The sequence below is a fragment of the Gallus gallus genome, chromosome 33 (genome assembly GCF_016699485.2).
Source record: "Gallus gallus isolate bGalGal1 chromosome 33, bGalGal1.mat.broiler.GRCg7b, whole genome shotgun sequence".
NCBI classification, from domain to species: Eukaryota; Metazoa; Chordata; class Aves; order Galliformes; family Phasianidae; genus Gallus; species Gallus gallus.
In genome coordinates this window covers 3,155,484-3,177,087 of record NC_052564.1, presented here as the reverse complement: position 1 = coordinate 3,177,087, position 21,604 = coordinate 3,155,484, and the positions used below count along the sequence as shown (strand labels likewise).

The following is a 21,604-nucleotide window of genomic DNA, read 5'->3' as shown; positions in this document are numbered from 1 at the left end:
TCACCACCACTCTCTAGGCCCGGCCCTCCAGCCAGTTCCTTACCCAGCCCAGAGTGTATCTGTCCAAGCCATGGACTGCCAGCTTCTGGAGGAGAATACTGTGGGAGACAGTGTCAAAGGCTTTGCTGTAATCTAGGTAGGCTACATCAACAGTATTTGAGCTGTTTGTTGGGCTATTGTGGGTCTCAGGGTTGTCCAAGCAGCATGGACACTCCTGGGGCATGGCTTTCCTGAAGGCCCTGTGCTGCTTTTGGAGCTACATTTGAGTGTGCTGGACAGCCCAGGGAACTGGCATGACACTAGGCTGCTTCTGACGCCATTCACAGAAAACTGAGGTTCCATCAGTTGAAGAATAAGGATATGTGTTATTGCCTTGAACTCCAGAATATGCAGGTGGTGGAGAACAGAGAAAGATCTGGTTCTTCTTTCATGAGCTCAACCATTTAGTCAGCTGTATAACGCAGCATGCTCTATGGAAACAGGTGGAAAAAGGCAGCTTGAGGTGCACTAAACACAGGTGTCTGTTGTCGTTTAGGATGGCCATGAATACCTCTATCCCCTCTCTGGCCCTCGGCTGATGCTCAGGAAGGAGATGTCTAACTCTATTGGGATTTCCCACACAGTTTACAAGCACTAGCACACATCCAGGATCACCCCAGGCACCTTGGTTATCACTGAGTGTCTGCATGAACACTGGAGACCCCACCGAACACAGACCAAACATTCAGATGAGGGGCTCACACACAGACACCATGCCTGCATTGCCTCAGCTGCATCACTGCCCTGCCCAGGGGAAGCCCACCGCTGCCTGTCCTGGTCTGTGTGCTCTTTTTGTTACAGCAAACACTCTCTGATAGGATTAACCATACATCTGGAATGGGTCCATGTCCACTGATCATTTGGTGGTTAATACAGCAGATATCAAAGTACAGTCACAATGCTGTTGTCTTTCAGGGGGTGTTGGCCATGGAGACCCAGAGACATCTCAGGGGAAATGAGTGGGAAGGATAAAAATGACATCCTCTGCTGCTGAGCTGGGTCAGGCTCCTGGGACACAGGGAGCTCATACAAGTGGGCAGTGCCGCAGAGAGACAGCTGTGCCCAGGAGCAGCTCTTCTGCACAGCACAAAAGGGCTGGGGCCATGACCATCAGGAGATGGGGAGGAGAGAAGAAAGAGAGCTTAGATGTTGTGTGGCACAATAGCAGGCTGAGAGGTCACTGGAGGTGCATTTCTCACTATCCTTGACAAGGTAAGTCTTTTGCTCCAGGCAATGTATCTTCTTTTTCCTGGAGGGATCACTAACTCTGGGACATCCCATTAGATATCTGGCTGAAGGTGCTCCATGTTTCTTTACTGTGGAGAAAGACCTGCTCCAGCTGAGGGCTTTGGTGCTTCATTGTCAGAGCACAGCCCTGAGGGCTGTGTGTCCCAGGACGGCTGCAGGCTGTGCAGCCGGGGGTGCAGCCGGGTGCCCAGGGCTGTGGTGCAGAGCAGGGTCCCTGCTGTGCCCCAGGGGCTGTGTGCCGGGGCAGGGACTCTGCCGCCTGCCAGGCTCAGCACTCAGCCTGCCCGGGGAGCTGCCCAGGGCGCTGCGGGGAGACGTGTGGGGGGAAGGAGCCCCCCGGCAGGGCAGGGCAGGGGCCTTCTGCTGCCACAGCTGCTGCCTGGGACAGGGGGATCACAGCTACACTGCATCACAGAATGTTTCCAAATGCACAATGTAAGAGAAGAGACAAGGCAGGGACGTTCCTTTTCCTGTTGTCTGGTTAGGGAAAAGGACTGGAGGCAGAAAACTAAAGGGACAGTCGACTGTGAACAAATCTCTGAGACTCCCAATTTATTCTTAAATCAATTACTTCTTCTGTGTACTGAATGTGCTTTCAGCCTCTCCTTTCTCTAAGGATGGAACCAGCTGAAATCATCATTGCTTTCTGCAGACATGAATAATGCATGTATGCTGCATACAGGCAGCTTTCTCTCAACGAAATTGAAGGGCACAGAGTTTGGGCTTCTGGGCTCTAAGTGAAGTTGGGGTAAAGAAATGAGATATGGAAACAAATGAAAATATACAGGGAGATGGGATAAGATTAGGAAATGAGAGGATGATAAAAGCTCAATAAGCTTCCTCTGCATCTGAAATGCTGAACTTTATGAAATTAAGTTCAAGTAATGGTACTAAAGGAACATTGTCCTAAGAGAATGAAAATATTTTATAGTACAGTGGGATGAGTGATTCAGAGAATTGCCTTGCCTTGTCATTATCTACTACACTCTGAACAGGACTCCATGCCCAGGAACTGCAGATGCCCAACAGCAGCTCCATCAGCGAGTTCCTCCTCCTGGCGTTGGCAGACACGCGGCAGCTGCAGCTCCTGCACTTCTGGCTCTTGCTGGGCATCTACCTGGCTGCCCTCCTGGGCAACGGCCTCATCAGCACAGCCGTAGCCTGCGACCACCGCCTGCACACCCCCATGTACTTCTTCCTCCTCAACCTCGCCCTCCTCGACCTGGGCTGCATCTCCACCACTCTCCCCAAAGCCATGGCCAATGCCCTCTGGGACACCAGGGCCATCTCCTACGCAGGATGTGCTGCACAGGTCTTCTTCTCTCTCCTCTTCATCTCGTCAGAATATTCCCTTCTCACAATCATGTCCTATGACCGCTACGTTGCCATCTGCAAGCCTCTGCACTATGGGAACGTGCTGGGTGGCACAGCTTGTGCCACCATGGCAGCAGCTGCCTGGGGCACTGGGCTTCTCTTTTCACTGCTGCACACTGCCAATACATTTTCACTGCCTCTCTGCCAAGGCAATGCTGTGGATCAGTTCTTCTGTGAAATCCCCCACATCCTCAAGCTCTCTTGCTCAGAATCCGACTACTTCAGGGAAGCTGGGCTTATCATGGCTGGTGTCATCACCTTTTTTGGGTGTTTTGTCTTCATTGTTGTGTCCTATGTGCAGATCTTCAGGGCCGTGCTGAGGATGCCCTCTGAGCAGGGACGGCACAAAGCCTTCTCCACGTGCCTCCCTCACCTGGCTGTGGTCTCCCTGTTTCTCAGCACTGCCATGTTTGCCTACCTGAAGCCGCTCTCCATCTCCTCCCCACCCATGGGCCTGCTGTTTTCATTTCTGTATTCGGTGGTGCCTCCAGCACTGAATCCCCTCATCTATGGCATGAGGAACCAGGAGCTCAAGGGTGCCCTCAGGAAAATACTCCAATATACCCTGTTTCAGCACCAGAAAGATATTCATCATGCTCTCAAGACTACAGAAAATTTAGGAAAAGCCTGATTGATTTTACATGGTGTAGGAAATCAGCGGGAGACAAGTCTCATGCTTTCATGATCAACAAGTCTCAGCTTTATTGAAGCACACGCAGGCATTTATACGATAGTTAATGAGCTACTACATATGCCAAATTGGGTTCTCTTATTGGTTAGTTCTTTACGTGAGAAAGTAACCTTCAACGCTAGATACCGTGACAGTCCTGTGATAAATGCCCGATTGTTTACTGCATACCACTCAATTTTCTTAACTGCAGCATGTTCTTATCACTTCCTTGCTCCTGAGTGAGGGCAGCACAACCTTGCCTGGTTTAATGAGCAGGGCCCTATCTCCTTACCAGCTGCATCCCATCATGGCCCCTCTCCCGGAGCCAGTGCTCCGGGTCCCAAAAGCTCTCCACACTTCCCCCGTTTTCTTTTTGTACGAGCCAGGTTGTATGAATCGCATCTTGAGCCACCTTTTGCTAGCATTACAGTAAACAAAGCATGATTATCAGCATACCAATCACTATCTATAAGAACACACTAGATTTATGTTACACACTTCTACAAAGCATTCCTTGTCAGTAATCTAACAGTAAAGACTACACAGCACACCAGTATTAACTACAGTTTCGATATCCTGATGAATAAAATACCACAGTCCCCACTCTGGATCAATCACTGTACCCGACCCCCACAATTAGTGCACTTCTGAGTCTCGTAACCGCCAATTGCTCCTGGCAGTTCCCAGTGTCCAAGAGACCTTTCTGATGAGATGTTTTCTGCAATCTGCTAAGGGAATACCAGTCGCAGCTCAGGAGTCACGGCACTGTATATGATGTCTTGCACACCATGCGGCTATCGCTCGCCGGAGTCGCTGTTGTTGTCATCGGGTTGAGATGGGTTGCTAATGTTTGGGGTTGGCTTAGTCCATTTACTGGGAACCCATAATGGGCCAGATCCTGTGGAAACACAGCTCTCTCCTGGAAGCCTCCCATGATGTTTACAAAATTCCGATTGATTCCTAATTCACTCAAAGTTTCCACAAACCCTTAACACCGTATAGTGATATTGTTCGGTTATAAACACTTGGGAACAGATCTCACAGAAGCTTGTCCATGTTCCCTTACACGCTTCCATGCAATCAGAACACAGTACTAGATAAACAGGTTGACACTCATTCCCTGAAAGGAACACATCTCACTCACACCACACTCACTCTGACATTTAGAACAAAAAACATAGTTTATACATAATCCACAATGCTGACGACGTCTTTTAGCTTGTATCTTAATAACACTAGTGCATTAGTCAATTAGTTGCAAGTCGTACCCCAGCCGGCAATCTAACCCGTGAGCTCACGTATCTCGGGGGGGGGGGGAGGGGAGCAGGCACGCTCCTTCATACCCTGCGTAGGACGTCTCCTCACGCCTTACGGGCACCCCCTTTTCTATACACATACCTGATACACCAATGGACGGTCCTTGTCTGTCCCTGCAGTGATCGGGTGAGGAAGGGAGACCTTCCAAGAAATCTTGGGGCGCGCCAAAGGTGTCCCCTCTCTCAACCGACCCTGCAGCCGAACAGAGCGGATCTATTCTCGTTGCAAAATTGAGTTGCGGAAATCAGACCCTATATCCGGTAAGGATATAGAGCAGGCATGTGTCTATTGATGTCTATTGATAGTGCAAGGGGGATCACTCCACCTAACTTGCACACCGTCAGGAGAAATTGTGCTATAGATATAGGTCAAACTAATACATAATCAATAGTTGACAGGAATTCAGATACATTTTCATTACGTTCCTGAAAGACACATTTTCATGCAGTATAATGAGACAGAAGAACAGAGGGTAGTGCTGGTGCAGTTCTTATAATTTGCAATTGCTTGCAGCTTGTCTCACAGCACCTGGCACAGCGGTCTCTATCGCAGCTCTGCATTCCTTTCGCCTACTCCCATCATTGTTCTGTGTGAGACAGTGATCCATAGCAGCTGTTTTACTTGCACTGACCCAGGGGGAGAAAAACATGACCTCGCTGGGTCAGCCGTCCATCCACAATTTCCCTGTTCTACTATTGCCTGGCCTGTGGGCGAGTTCGGGATACCCGTACTGTGTTTTACTCCCCATGTTTGCAGAAACTCCCCAAGCCTACGACTAGTGTAGGCTGGGCCACTGTCTGTTTTTATTTGTAGTGATATACCCATAACTGCAAAGCAACAACTGAGATGCCTTTCTACATACATAGCCTTTTCTCCAGGTTGAGCGGTGGCCCACATAAAATGACTATATGTATCTATAGACACGTGTACATATTTCAGCTGCCCGAACTCACCCACATGCATCACATCCATCTGCCTATTTTTGTTAGCTTTAAGTCCCCTGGGGTTAACTCCTAGCCCGAGACCCATACTGCCATTATGGTGGCTGCACACTGGGCACGATCTAACAATTACCTTAGCATCCTCATATGTTATCTGATATTCCCTTCTTAGCCCCTTGGCATTCTGGTGAAACATAGAGTGCGCCTCTCGGGCCAGGACATGCTGGGAGACTAAAGGTCTCTGCGCCAGTGACACCAAGCGATCAGCTCTCGCATTTCCCTCTCCCAAGTCTATCTCCCATTTATGACCTCAAACATGTATTACTGCATATGAGTGCTCCCTAATTCTGATTGCTCTCTGCAACTGCACGAACAGCTCGTACAGCCGCCGATTCTGCACTTTCTTTATGTAGCCCTCCTCTATTTGGTGGCATACTCCAGCTACATAAAGGGAGTCGGTGACCACATTAAGGGGGCCGATTAAGTTCATCATGGCCCATACGACGGCCACCAGCTCCAATGTTTGCAATAAGTCCTTATCATCGGCTGCAATGAGGTGATGTCTCCAGGAGCCGCCCTGCTGCCAGGTCACTGCTGCTGTTCTAGACTTCTGTCCCGCATCCGTGTAAGCCGTGATTGTGTTCTGCAAGGGCGTCTCGTGCTGCTTTGGTATCCGGAGCCAACTCCATTGACCAATCCAATGTAGCGGCACGTTCGGAATCTTTTCCATTGAAACCATACTTCCAGCTCCTAAGAGAGCATCCTGTAACTCTGGACTATGCTGCACATACCATGTCAGAGTGTCCTTCTGCATTGGCAGCTGTACACACACAGGCTCCATACCTATGATTTGCAGGGTACGTTCTCGCCCTTTCTTAATCACTTCTGCCAGGAGTTCAGTTTTTTGAAGAAGTGTTTTTGATTGCTGCAGTGAGGGACAGATCCACTCTAGTACCCATACCTCCCCCGTTTTCTTTTTAGATTGTGCCAACGCTCCTAAAAGGTACTTTGGTCCATACCATACCATAACCTGTATGGGGAGGTCAGGGTCACGTCTCCGAACACTGCCGTGTATAATGCAGTCCATAATCTGATGTAGTAGACGTTTGTGCTGCGATGTCACCGTTACAGGCTGGGCCGGGTCAGTGCCCTGTAACAAAGGTCGCAACGACTCTAAGAGTTCGTTTGGGATGCCCACCACAGGGCTCAACCACTTTAAGTCCCCCAGTAACCTTTGGGCATCATGTAGGGTCTCTATTTTAGTATCCAGTTGCAGTTTCTGTGGGGTTACTATCGTGTTGGTCAGTGTCCATCCTAAGTACTTCCGGGGCGCGGAGAGTTGTACCTTTTCAGGGGCAATCATAAGTCCTTCCCTATTTAGGGTCTTTTCTATTTGCCAAATTTGTTCCTGTGTGAAGGCCTCTGGCTGGGCAAAAAGGATGTCCTCCATGTAATGATAAATGACCATTTGTTTCCATTCTCGCCGGAGTGGTTGTAGAGCATGATCGACATATAGTTGACATCGCGTGGGGCTATTTTTCATCCTTTGAGTTAATACTGTCCATTCAAAACGTTGATCAGGGTGTTCTCGATTCAATGCAGGCAATGTGAAGGCAAATTGTTTAGTGTCCTGAGGGTGCAGCGTAATAGTAAAGAAACAGTCCTTTAAGTCACTAATTAGTAATGGCCAATTGTAAGGTAGCATGGCAGGATTAGGCAGGGCGGGTTGAAGTGCCCCCAATTGAGAGAGCACATTGCGGCCAATTAAGCATTGAACAGTGGGGGGTAGAGGTGCCACCGAGACAGAGGTATGGACTACTTGTTCATCAAGGTGGATTTGCAGGGGAGGTGACTTTTTCGCTAAGGATAGTATGCCTATACCCGTCACTGTGGCTATGGCCGCTTGCAGTGGCCATTGAGGCGGCCAAATTTCTGGGCTCAATATGCTGTTGTCGGCCCCTGTATCTAATAGACCTTGAAGTTTGATTTCTTCCTCTCTGTGTTTAAGTGTCACTGGTTTTTTAGGTCGATCATGCAAATTTAGTGATAGCAATGCTAAGCCCCCTGAGGAGCCAAACCTTTGCTCCCCTCGGGGAGACGATTGACACGGTGTTAAGGCTTTGGTCAATTGCTCTAGGGGTACTAACTGCGCTATCCGTTGCCCTTTCTCAATTTTTATTGGAGGAAACGGGGTGTATACCATAATCTGGATCTCGCCCTGAAAGTCCGCATCTATTACCCCAGGGAGGACAAAAAGTCCGAGCATCGATGCTGAAGAACGCCCCAATAAAAGGGCCCCAACGGCGGTTCCATTTATCATTACTGGTCCCCTGATCCCTGTAGACACCCGCTCAGGTTTTGTGGTCATTAAGGTCATGGTCACTGCAGCTTCCAAGTCCAAGCCGAGGCTTCCTGGTGTGGCTGGTTGCAGGGCTGCTGCTGGCTGGAAACGGCTACTTGTGTCTGCGCGTGGCCGTCGTTTCTTTCTCGTGCTGGGCTGGGGGTTTCCCGACCGGCGTCGACAGGCATTGGTATTGTGGTTGTCCATACGACATGTGTGACACCATGAACCGGTGGCTTGACACTGACGACGCAGATGTCCCATGCTGCCACAGCGATAGCATTTGATGCGACCAGCAACAGGAGATCTCGGGCCTAAATTTGTTGTCGCAGACGCTTGTAAGGATGCAAGAGCTGCTAGCACTTGATTGTGAGAGGTCTCAGCCTGCGCCTTTAAACCTGCCCCTAACTCCATAATAGCCTCAACCAGAAATGCTTGGGGCCCGACCGGCACGCTTGATAGCTTTTCTAGTGCCTCCTCAATAGTCCAATTACTCCTCAAAGTACTCAGAATACTACGTGCTGTTGAATTACAATTTTGGAGCGCGCATTGTTTTAACATCACTCCTCTCATATACTCTGGCACCCCTGCCTTTTCAATAGCCCCGACTACCTTATCTATAAATGCCCCAAAGTCTTCATCTCTACCTTGTCGGATCCTCATATAAAATGGCAATCCATCAGGCACCTTAATCTTGTCCATGGCCTGTCTAGCTAAATACATCGTTTCTCGACATTTATCTGGCCCTAATAATGCTTGGGCTTGTGTTCTGAAAAAAGGCCCTAGCCCTAAGAGTTCTTCGATAGTTACACCATGTAGTGGGTCTCCCGGCTGCCTAGCCTTTGAGACACTCTGATGGCACAGTTCTTGCCAATATGCATTAAACAACAGCTGTTGATGTTGTGAAAGGATCAATTTTGCTATTGCCCGACAATCGGATGGCAGCAATATCTGCGTACTCCAAATATAATCCAATATCTGCTTAGCTGGCTCGCTTTTTACCCCAAACTGACTAACTGTAGATCGTAGCTGCGATAATAATTTCCAATCTAAAGCTGTGATGGTGGCCTGCATCCCTCCCGCAGGATTAGAGGCATATATCACCGGAAACACCATGTGCCGCACGGCCTCCACTGCATCGTTATCCCCCGCCTCCATGCAGGCCCGCGCCAGCACTGCCCAAGCTTCCCGCCTCTCCCGTGCAATGGCCCCCGCTAGGTCACTCTCTGCCCCAGGGATCGGCTCACTGCTCGGAGGGTTTATTGGGCCCATTGTAATAGGCGCAGGTGAACTACCCGGCGCGGCCGTAACTAGGGGCGGGGGTGGGGCGCTTGGCTCCAAACATGCTGACGTGGCGTGCTCCGCGGCTGGCGGCAACACTAAGGTAGTCACTGCGGGGGCAACAGACAATCCGGCCACCCATTGTAATCCTTATTTCTCCCCTGTGCAGCACTGGCCTGTTCCGCTGCCTTTTTTTCTGCTTGGTGCTGCAACAGTTCATTGTGAACTGCTCTCCACAGTTTCCCGCATTTTTTTGCTGTTTTATCATCATCTAACACCGCTTGCCAAATCGCATCCCCAAATTTACGCCATTCTGTAAGGTCATGTACTAAATGTGGGTTTTGAAAAAACCCTTTAGCATAACCATAAGCTAATAACCCGGGGAGTTCCTTATATAAGTCTACTCCCTTAATTTGTCGTTTTCTCAGAAAGCAAGTAAATAAATCATAAGCCGCTTGCCTTTCCATCCCTTATCTGTCAGCGCGCGCTATTGCAGCCTTACAAGGTCTCGGCGGCCCGTATCGGCCAGGCTCTCCGATGAGGTCACCTAGGGCTCGGCACTCCCCTCTGCTTCCCGAGTGCTTTAGCCGTCCTCGCTGCTTTAGGACCCGAACTCCTACGCCGTCCCACCGTGGTGCGCCGTTACTGGATCACGTCGGGGTCACCATTTGTAGGAAATCAGCGGGAGACAAGTCTCATGCTTTCATGATCAACAAGTCTCAGCTTTATTGAAGCACACACAGGCATTTATACCATAGTTAATGAGCTACTACATACGCCAAATTGGGTTCTCTTATTGGTTAGTTCTTGACGTGAGAAAGTAACCTTCAACGCTCGATACCGTGACAGTCCCGTGATGAATGCCCGATTGTTTACCGCATACCACTCAATTTTCTTAACTGCAGCATGTTCTTATCACTTCCTTGCTCCTGAGTGAGGGCAGCACGACCTTGCCTGGTTTAATGAGCAGGGCCCTATCTCCTTACCAGCTGCATCCCATCATGGCTCCTCTCCCGGAGCCAGCGCTCCGGGTCCCAAAAGCTCTCCACAGATTGTCCTATCGATTTCAGAGTTACCTTGAGACTCCTGTTAGACTACCATGCATCTTATGGACGTTGAAGACGTATGTCTTGCTCACTGCAGCCTTGAGCTCCTGGTTCCTCAAACCATAGAGGAGAGGATTCACTGCTGGAGGCACCACTGAATACAGAAATGAAACCAGCAGGTCCAGGGATGGAGAAGAGATGGAGGGGGGTTTCAGATAGGCAAACATGGCTGTGCTGACAAAGAGGGAGACCACGGCCAGGTGAGGAAGGCACGTGGAGAAGGCTTTGTGCCGTCCCTGCTCAGAGGGCATCCTCAGCACGACCCTGAAAATCTGCACATAGGACACAACAATGAAGACAAAATACCCACAGACTAAACAAAGACTAAAATAAATAATCCCAACTTCGCTGAGGTAGTCAGATTTTGAGCAGGAGAGCTTGAGGATCTGGGCAATTTCACAGAAGAACTGATCCACAGCATTGCTTTGGCAGAGAGGTACTGAAAATGCAGTGGCAGTGTGCAGCAAAGCATAGAGAGCCCCAGTGCCCCAGGCAGCTGCTGCCATGGTGGCACAAGCTCTGCTGCCCAGCAGGGTCCCGTAGTGCAGGGGCTTGCAGATGGCAACGTAGCGGTCATAGGACATGATGGTGAGAAGGGAATATTCTGCTGAGAGGAAGAAGACAAAGAAAAAGACCTGTGCAGCACATCCTGCGTAGGAGATGGCCCTGGTGTGCCAGAGGGCATTGGCCATGGCTTTGGGGAGAGTGGTGGAGATGCAGCCCAGGTCGAGGAGGGCGAGGTTGAGGAGGAAGAAGTACATGGGGGTGTGCAGGCGGTGGTCGCAGGCTACGGCTGTGCTGATGAGGCCGTTGCCCAGGAGGGCAGCCAGGTAGATGCCCAGCAAGAGCCAGAAGTGCAGGAGCTGCAGCTGCCGCGTGTCTGCCAACGCCAGGAGGAGGAACTCGCTGATGGAGCTGCTGTTGGGCATCTGGGACTTCTGGGCCCCAGGACCTGTGGGCACAAGAACCTGTCCAAGAAGTAGGAAAGTTAGTGACAAGGCATTCCATGTGGGTAATGTTCATTGTTGTCAGTGATGTGAGCTACATTTCATGCAGTTGGTTTTGCCATGAACACCTCTGCGCTTTTTGTCTCAAGGAAGCTCCTTTGTCCCTTTGTGTACATGGGAACGTGGTGGTGCTGTGGTGATGTTCTCTCCAGAATTTGTCAGATGAAATCACTTCTAATGCAGAAGTGCTTGTCACCATCTGCATTACCAGTGCCAGAAACATGGAGGTTGAAAAGAAAAGTTTTAATGATGTTTTTTTTTTCCTGCAAAGTCTGGTCCCACTCACCACGGCCAGGAAGTGTTTAAGTCCGAAATACTGAGCAGTTCTGCTGCACACATCATGAATGACAGAGAGAGCTGAGAGGCAAAGGGATTCACTGCTGCTTATTTCAAGATAAGGGGAGCGGGTTGGGCTTGTTTCCCCACACTCTGAACATGCAACTTATGGAGACAAAGGGAGAATGTTCTCCCAGGCCCTCCCATGTTACCTTGAAAAGAATGCAGACCCTGCTGAGAGCAGAGGAAACCACTGCCCGTCATGGAATGCTCACCCTTTCTCAGGGGTCCTGAGCAAGGTCTCATCAACACACATCTGGCAAACGACACCTACAATTCATTTCACCAACCCCAGAGCATTTCCTTGCATATAGCATCTCTCCTCTTCATCCCTGCACATTGATCTCCTGACTATGGGAAAATTTGCATGCTGAAGGTCAGCTCACAGCTCTGAAGAAAACCTCAGGGAGATGTGTCCTAAGGATGGCATCTCATTAAGGGAAAGCCAACTCCTTCCCAGCCTCACAGACTGCACTGCCCACAGCCCCAGGCAGTGGCTCTCAGCCCCTGTGCACTGCAGAGGGCGCTGGACACGTGCCTGGGGAGATGCTGCTCTGCTCTGCTGCAGGTCTGGCTGCACAGGAGGTGGTTCGTGCATTGAACCCCATGGCCATGAGGGCAGAGGCATTCTGGGTGGGAGCTTGCTCAGAGGAAGGTGTCTGCACTGAAGGGAGTAGTACGGATTTTTCAGGTGAATTCTTCCTCTGGAAAAAAACTGCTGTTCTTACTTTCCTCTCATTCCCTGATCATAACTCTGATGCCTGCAGATTTTCCTTCCTGGAGATGTTACCCTGTTCCATGTCTTGTACATGTCTGTGCTTACAGACAACAGGTCAGAATGTATGCATTCCTATGCTGTTCAAAGCCCATTCTGTTTGTAGAGCACTACCTAAGTGCATGTTCACGTTTGCAGCTATAAAAGGGAACATAAGGGAGCCACATACAGTTCAGCAAAGTGAATTCATGTTTACAGAAGGTAGAGAGACTGAATGAATTGTGGAATTCTCACTAGATGTACTCAAACTTAATAAATCCTTTTCTATTTCTCAGTCTACATCCTTATGTTCCAGTAGGAGCAGGAAACAGAAAATATGGCAGAAAATTCCTCTGCTGTCTTTAATCATGGAACGTGCATCATGAAGCAGCCTGTGGCGCAGCGTAGCTGTGATCCCCCTGAACCAGGCAGCAGCTGTGGCAGCAGAAGGACCCTGCCCTGCCCTGCCGGGGGCTCCTTCCCCCCACACGTCTCCCCGCAGCGCCCTGGGCAGCTCCCCGGGCAGGCTGAGTGCTGAGCCTGGCAGGCGGCAGAGTCCCTGCCCCGGCACACAGCCCCTGGGGCACAGCAGGGACCCTGCTCTGCACCACAGCCCTGGGCACCCGGCTGCATCCCTGGCTGCATAGCCTGCAGCTGTCCTGGGACACGCAGCTGACAGGGCTGTGCTCTGACACTGCAGCATGGATACACTCAGTTGAAGGAGGTATTCCTCCACAATAAGCAAACAACAGTGTGTCTTCAGCCTAAGAAGTCCTCTTAGTTGAATTCAGATGTGCACAATGAGGTGTCTGTGTGTGAGCCCCTCATCTGACTGCTTGGTCTTTATTCAACAGGGACTGCGTTGCTCACACAGACACACTCAGTGATGCCCAAGGTGCCTGGGCTGATCCTAGTTGTGTGCTGGTGCTTGTAAAGTGTGGTGGAAAATCTCTGAGATAGACACCTCCTTCCTGAGCATCAGCTGAGGGCCAGAAGGGAGGTATTCTTGGCCATCCTAAATGCCACCACAGCCCTGTGCTTAGGGCACCCAGTGTGCCTTTTGCACCTTTCCCCATGGAGCATGTCGTGTTATTCTGCTGACCAAATGCATGAGCTCACAACACAAGAGCCAGATCTTCCTCTCTGCTCGGTCTGTGTCACACTCTGCCATTCAAGGCATTACAAAGCTCTGAAACACTTACATTCTTTCACTGATGACACATCAGTATGTTCGAGGCTCACATTTGAATGGCATCAGAGTAAGTCTAGGGTCATGCCAGTTCCCAGTTGACAGGAGGCTGGCAAATGTTGTCTCATTGTAAGAAAGGAAAAGAAAGATGACATGGGCAATTATGGACCTGTCGGTCTCATTGCGGTGCCTGGTAATATCATGGAGAAAATGATGCGGGGAGTTACTGAAAAACCCCTGAAGGACAGTACTGTCATTGGTCGCAGCCAACACAAGCTCATGAGTGGAAGGTCCTGTTTAACTTAATGTCCTTTAACGACAATGTCACCCATGTAGTTGACCCTGGGAAGCCAGTTGACTGTTATCCTTGAGGATTTCAGTAGCGAGTTTGATACTGTTCCTCACAGTATCCGTCTGGACAAAATGTATGCATTTGGCACAGACAGAAACATAATGGGTGGATGGGTGGGGGCAAAAGGCTTACGGTAAATGGGGTTCCATCAAGCTGTCAGACGGTCACTAGCAGGGTTCCCCAGGGCTCAATTTTAAGGCCACTACTCTTAAATGTTTTTGTGATTGACTTGCATGTAATGCTAGAAGACGTTTTGAGCAAGTTTGCTGATAATAGCAAATTAGAAGGAGTTGTTGTCTCTACTGAGGGTGGAGAGGACTTGCAGAGAGATCTGGACAAGATAGAGAACCGGGCAAGCACCAACCGCATGAAGCATAACAAGAACAAGGGCCTGATTCTGCACCTGGGAAGGCACAACCCTGCACATACACACTGACTGCGGGGTGGGAAACTGGAGAGAAGTTCCACTGAAAGGGACTGGGGGTCCTGGTCAACAGCAAGTTGGGCGTGAGTCAGCAGTGTGCCCAGGCATCCGGGAAGGACAACCGTCCCCTGGGGTGCATTGAGCACAGCACTGCCAGCTGGGTGAGGGAAGGGATTGTCCCTCTCTTCTCTGCACTGCTGCAGCCTCACCTGGAGCACTGGGTGCACTGCTGGGCATCACAGAACATAAAGGACATAAAACTATGGGAGTGTGTCCAAAGGAGAGCACTGGACGAGGACCCCAAGGAAAGGAGTTACAGAACCAAGATTGCTGGAGTTCAAGAAGCATTCAGACAACACTCTCGATGATATGGTCAGCTATTTGGGTGGTTGCATGGAGCCAGAAGTTGGACTTGATAATCCTTGTGTGCTTTCCAGCACAGGATATTTGAGGATTCCATGATAGTGGGTACAAGCATGATCACATTGGAGTCACTGTGCTGTGGCAGTGTATAGGAGCTTACTGACACCTGAGTGATTGTGTTGTCTCAGTGGTGTAGAGAGAAGTGATGTCAGAATTACTGAGTTGTGGCAGTGGTCAGGATTACAGTGATGTCAGAGTCACTGTGCTGTTAAGGGGAGACAAGCTCAGTGAGTTCAGCACCACTGCATTATATCACAGCTGATATGAGCACAGTGGAGTAGCAGTCAGTCAGGAGCTCTGCATGTGGGTGAGCATCAGACATGTCATCCCCAGAACCAAACACTCCCAGTGAGGAAATGGAGCGTACAGCTAGGCCTCAGAGATCTGAAGTTCCAAGTTTTATTGTCACTGACTGCTTGTTCAGACTGGGCCCTTCTCACATCCCACAGCCTGGGATGAGATACACTGCCCACATGGGACTTGGGCCTCACGACATCCTTGCACCCCAGGCAGAGCCTGGGAGCTGCTGCCCCCTTGTCTTTCATTTGACCTCATACAAACCCCTATCCCACTGCCCCAGGAAGGGCCCTGAGCCAGCAGGAGGAACAGGATCTCCCTGCCAAGGGTCTGGGGATCAGGGCTGGGCCTTTCTGCTTCATAACACAAAGGAGGCTTTTCTCAGCATCACAGCCACCATCCCAGTGCCTTTGCCTGCCTGTAACCATGGCTTCCAATTATCTGCTCTAACAAGTCCCTGGGGAAGCTTGCTTGTTACTGGCCCTCAGTGGGGCCCATTAATACTCCAAGAAACTTCTCTGTTCCTTCTGACTTGGTCTTCTTGAGCACTTCATGCCATTGGCTCTCTGCACTGGTGGTTGATGGACTCAGCAGCAAATGCCCCCATGGGTCCCATTACAACCTAAAGAGTCCTCCTGTGCCTTGTGCCTTCCTGTCATCTTCTTCAGGTGTTCAGAACTTGCACAACAAAATGAAAAGGGATCTGGAGAAAGATTAAAGAGGAAGAGTCCAATGGGCATTTAAGAAGTCTCCCTATTTATTTATTTATTTATGGTTGTGTTTAAACAAGAATTTAAGCAGCACTTTGCAACTGATACTGATCCAGGGTGTCCCCTAATGAGCTTTGCTCTGTCACTCTTGTGGACAAACGTCCTCCTCAACTTCCCCACTCCATTTTTACTCCCATTGGCCCCATGGGACTGGCATCACTTTTCCTCTCATCACTCTTCTCCTCTGGAGTCACCCGCTCACTGTTAAACCTCCTTTGCACCAACTCCCACTGCCTTTCCTCAGAGAACCAGCTGCATGTGGGCAATGAAAGAGTTCCTTTTTTTTTTTGCCAACAAACAGAAAGAAACATGATGTAATTGAATGAATTGAATGCAACTGCATGTCTTGTCCAAGCTGCATCTACTGAGGTTTGTCTTTCACAAGGAATATTTGTACAAGAAATGAGTTAGACAGAGATAGGACGGGATAGATATAATCAGAGTTAAGGAGTGGACAAGAGAGTCCATCAGACTTTGGAGAGATGGAGCAGGTTCCAGTAATCTCTCTGAAGGTCACAGATCAGCCAGATAGTTGGGAGGTATCTGAGTGAAGAAAGAGCAAGGGATGAGGAAGTCTGGAAAGGAGTGGGAAGAGCGTGTGTCCAGATGGCCTGCTGAAAACATGTCCTTCTGCATGGCCATTGATTTAGGAGCGCTGGAGACACCTGGAGGATGAGGGACATGAAATACACAGCAGGGTAGAGCAGCAGTGGGCACTGGATATTAGACACAGGGCATTGGCACTGGCACCACTGTCTGTGTCTCTGTACCTGAAGGCATCTGTGTCCTGCTATCATCGTTCTGGAAAATGTAGTCCTTTTCAGAAAAAAAGAATAAAAAATAAAAAGATACAAAATCCTCAAAGAAAATAATAGATACAAAATCTACCTCTATCCCCTCTCTGGCCTTCAGCTGATGCTCAGGAAGGAGGTGTCTATCTCAGGGATTTCCCACACAGCTTACAAGGACCAGCACACATCCAGGAGCACCCCAGGCACCTTGGTCACCACCCAGGGTCTGTGTGTGAGCAACTGACTCCCCGCTGAAGGACCAAGGACTCAGAGCAGGAGCTCATATGCAGGCACCTCCTTGTGCACACCTGAACTGAACCAGAGGAATCCCAGCTCCTGTGGGCCCGTGGGGAGCTCAAGCTCATTTCAGCCCCAGGGTTTCCATATAGGGATGATATGTCTACACTGCCTCAGCTGGATTACTGCCATGCCCAGGGGAAGTCCACCCCTCCCTGTCCTTCTCTGTGTGCCCTTTTTGTTACAGCAAACACTTGCTGGTAGGACTAACCATGTGTCTGGAATTGGTCACTGTCATTTGGTGGTTAATGCAGCAGATTTCAAAGTACAGTCAAAATGAGCCCCAGGGACATCTCAGGGGAGATGAGTGGGAAGGATAAAAATGACATCCTCTGCTGCTGAGCTGGACCAGACTTCTGGGATACAGGGAGCTCCTACAAGTGGGCAGTGCTGCAGAGAGACAGCTGTGCACAGGAGCAGCTCTACTGCACAGCTCAGCAGGGCTGGGGGAAAGATCTGCAGGTGGCACGAGGATAGAAGAGAAAGGAGTGTGAGCAGGCTGTGAGCACACTGGAGGAGGAATATTGCTCACAGCTCTTGACAAGGTAAGTCTCTGGCTACAGGCAGTGCAGCCACATTTCCTGAGGGATCACTAAGTTTGAAAACAACCCACAGCAGATCAGGCTGAAGACACAACATGTTTCCTTACTGTGGAGAAAAACATGCTCCAGATGAGGTCTTCCATGCTGTAGTGTCAGAGCACAGCGCTGAGGGCTGCGTTTCCCAGGATGGCTGCAGGCTGTGCAGCCGGGGGTGCAGCCGGGTGCCCAGGGCTGTGGTGCAGAGCAGGGTCCCTGCTGTGCCCCAGGGGCTGTGTGCCGGGGCAGGGACTCTGCCGCCTGCCAGGCTCAGCACTCAGCCTGCCCGGGGAGCTGCCCAGGGCGCTGCGGGCAGACGTGTGGGGGGAAGGAGACCCCCGGCAGGGCAGGGCAGGGGCCTTCTGCTGCCACAGCTGCTGCCTGGGGCAGGGGGATCACAGCTGCACTGCACCCCCGAGTGTTTCCAAGAGCTCGTTGCAAGAGGAGAGACAAGGAAGGGATTTTCTATTTTCTGTTCTTAAGGAAGGGGAAAGACTTGGAGGCAGAAATCTGAAGGGAGATGTGAATTATGAACACATCTCTGAGAATCCTGAATTGTACCTTTCTCAGTCTGCTGTTATATGAGAAATCTCCTCGTGTGCTATCAGCCTCTCCTCTCCCAAAGGGCAGCACCAGCTGAGATATTTTTTTTTTTATTTTATTTATTTATTTATTTATTTATTTCCTACAGACATGAACATGGAACTACCTTGCAAACAGGCAGCTTTCCCTATGAGAAACTGAAGTGCATAGCGTTAGGGATGGGCGCCCTGAGTGCAGACAGGGTAAAGACATGAGACATGGAAACAGCTCCTATGAGGAACATATCCAGGAGGCTGGGATATGATTAGGAAACGAGAGGAAGGCTAAAGCTCCTTCAGCTTCTACTTATTATAGAATCATGAACCTCATGAAGTTAAATTCAAGTGATGAAAATGAATAACACTGTCCTAAAAGAAAAAAAGTCTTTATAAAATGGTGGGATGAGTGTCACTGAGAATTGCCTTGTCTTGTCATTATCTCCTGCACCCTGAACAGGACTCCATGCCGAAGAACCGCAGATGCCCAACAGCAGCTCCATCAGCGAGTTCCTCCTCCTGGCGTTGGCAGACACGCGGCAGCTGCAGCTCCTGCACTTCTGGCTCTTGCTGGGCATCTACCTGGCTGCCCTCCTGGGCAACGGCCTCATCAGCACAGCCGTAGCCTGCGACCACCGCCTGCACACCCCCATGTACTTCTTCCTCCTCAACCTCGCCCTCCTCGACCTGGCCTGCATCTCCACCACTCTCCCCAAGGCCATGGCCAATGCCCTCTGGGGCACCAGGGCACATCTCCTACGCAGGATGTGCTGCACAGGTCTTTTTCTTTGTCTTCTTCCTCTCAGCAGAATATTCCCTTCTCACCATGATGTCCTATGACCGCTACGTTGCCATCTGCAAGCCCCTGCACTACGGGACCTTGATGGACAGCAGAGCTTGTGCCACCATGGCAGCAGCTGCCTGGGGCGCTGGGCTTATCAATTCTCTGCTGCACACTGCCAATACATTTTCCCTGCCTCTGTGCCAAGGCAATGCTGTGGATCAGTTCTTCTGTGAAATCCCCCACATCCTCAAGCTCTCCTGCTCAAAATCCTTCAAATCCTACCTCAGGGAAGTTGGGTTTCTCCTTTTTAGTGTCTGTTTAGCCTTAGTGTTTTTTGTCTTCATTGTTGTGTCCTATGTGCAGATCTTCAGGGCCGTGCTGAGGATGCCCTCTGAGCAGGGACGGCACAAAGCCTTCTCCACGTGCCTCCCTCACCTGGCCGTGGTCTCCCTGTTTCTCAGCACTGGCTCTTTTGCCCAAATGAAGCCCTTCTCCAACTCCTCCCCATCCCTGGATCTGATGGTGTCATTTCTGTATTCTGTTTTCCCTCCAACGCTGAACCCTATAATCTACAGCATGAGGAACAAGGAGATCAAGCATGCTCTCAGCAAAGTGTTGCAAAATGTGCACTATTCCAGCTTCAATAAAATGCGCATCTGCCTCACATGATTCCCAGGGATGGTTCTTTATACTTTATGTATGTTTGATTTTGTGTGTGTGTGTGTAAGTGTGATACTGTAATCTGTAAAAATGTTGCAGTCTATTCCACTTCTTCTTTCCCTTCCACTTTCTGTTTTCTCACACCAAGAGCTCGTGTAAACATGGAGCCAGGCTCCCTGAATAAGTTAAAAGATACTTAACAAGCTTTCAAATAGTACTTTTCCTTTGGTCTTCTTCCTTCCTGCCTCATTTGGATGTGGGGGGGGGTACAGCCACGGACATTACATATGATGTTTGGAAGGCATTCCTTCCATTGCATAGATCATGATGTGAGGCACGGTACAGGTGTGGAACAGGTAGCCCAGAGAAGTTGTGGCTGCCCCATCCCTGCCGATGTTGATGATGTCAAGGGCCCCAGGCATCCAGATGTACCGGCTGACAGCTCTTCCCACAGCAAGGTAGTTGGAACTGGATGGAACTGGTATTTATGGCCCCTCCAACCCAATCTGCTCAAAGATTCTGTGACTCCTGTCACTCTTCCAACTCAGGATCTTGTTTGCTTAGGCATTCCCTATCTACTCCTCTATCACCAAGGGCACATCTGCCTTGCACCAACGTTTCCCTCCTGTCTCTGGCACCTAGGATTCCAAGAAGCCCAGTCCAACTAATAAACAGTGAGGTCAGGAAGGAAAGGAGTATCAGAGATTTTCCATGTCCTGTCTCACCAGGTTCCCTGCCCCATTCTACGCTGGGCCCACATTCTCCCCAGCCTTCCTTTTGTAGCCTACATCTTTCTACAAGCCCTTCTTGTCTTTGATATGCCTGGGCACATTGAATTGCAGTTTAACTCCAACATTCCTAAATTCATCTCAGCAGGTACGCTGGACAAAGTCCCTGCATTGCTGCCAGGTGATCTCTTCTTGCCTCCACTCCCTGTCTGCTTCCTTTCTGTGTTTGGGTTTGACCAGGCCAATCCATTACCATTCCTGCAGGACTTCCGATATTTTTACTTGGCTTCCACTTCTTGGAATGGACTTAACTCTGCTTAGAAGCGGTGATCCTGAGATAGTTACCACATATTTTGACCCTATTCGGCTGAGAGCCTTACCCTGCTGGACTGTACCCAACAGACACTTGAACAAGCCTAGGTCTGCCCTGCTGAAGCCCAAGGGTGCGAGCTTGTCTTTTGCCCCCCCATTCAGGCTCCTCAGCTCCACCATCCCATGGCCACCACAGTCCAGGTTCTCTTTGATTCTTCACTTTCCCTACAACCCCTTCCTTCCTGGTGAGTATGAGATCCAGCAGAGCACCTCTCCCCTTTGGTTCCTCTATGGCTTGGTCAGGAAGCTGCCATCAGTGCTCTCCAGGGATCTCCAGGGTGGCATATGTCCTGCTGTGCTGTCCCTGCAGCAGACACTAGAGTGAAAAAAGCCCACAATGCGGACAAGGGCCTGACACCATGAGGCTCCCATCTGTCTGTAGAGGGCACCTTCCACTTGCTCTTCCTGATCAGGAAGCCAGGAACAGACACGGTTGGTCTCCTCAGTTGGCCATTTCCTTTCTCTCTGACCTGGCTGCTCTGCCATCCCCAGGCAGAGCTCAGTGCACCCTCACAGAGGGCAGTCGCCCTTCCTTGTCTCCTCGCCCATTCATCATAAAGACTCTGTATCCCTTTTGTGCTTCAGTCCAGTTCTGGAAGCCATTTAACCATGTCCCTGTGGTCCAAACAAGAGCTCAGGCCTCCTACTGTACAAAAATTTCTAGTTCATCATGTTTTGGTTTTCTCATTAGTGTAAAAACACATAAGAAACCACCCTAATGGGGAAACACCATTGGATTTAGCCTGGCTGGATAGCTCATTTATTATATTTGTGTTCAGAAGATGGTAAATAGACATTAGATCCATTGTGGGGCTCAGGCTTGTCCAAGCAGCACAGACGCTCTTAAGGCATGGCTTTCCTGAAGGCCCTGTGCTGCATTTGCAGCTGCATGTGAGTGTGCTGGACAGCCCAGGGAACTGGCATGACACTCGGCTGCTTCTGATGCC

General features: G+C 50.1%; 1 protein-coding gene and 1 pseudogene across 1 annotated transcript; both read left to right on the top strand.

Annotated features, from left to right (window-relative positions):
* Positions 1 to 2,470: 2,470 nt before the first annotated feature.
* Positions 2,471 to 3,082, top strand: LOC112530844 (olfactory receptor 14A16-like; the record flags this gene model as incomplete). Its single annotated transcript, XM_025145380.2, has 1 exon — positions 2,471 to 3,082. A coding segment is annotated over one exon (612 nt), but the record flags the coding sequence as incomplete, so codon positions are not given.
* Positions 3,083 to 18,522: 15,440 nt separating this feature from the next.
* On the top strand, positions 18,523 to 19,611 carry LOC121107951 (annotated as a pseudogene).
* The last annotated feature ends 1,993 nt before the right edge of the window (positions 19,612 to 21,604 follow it).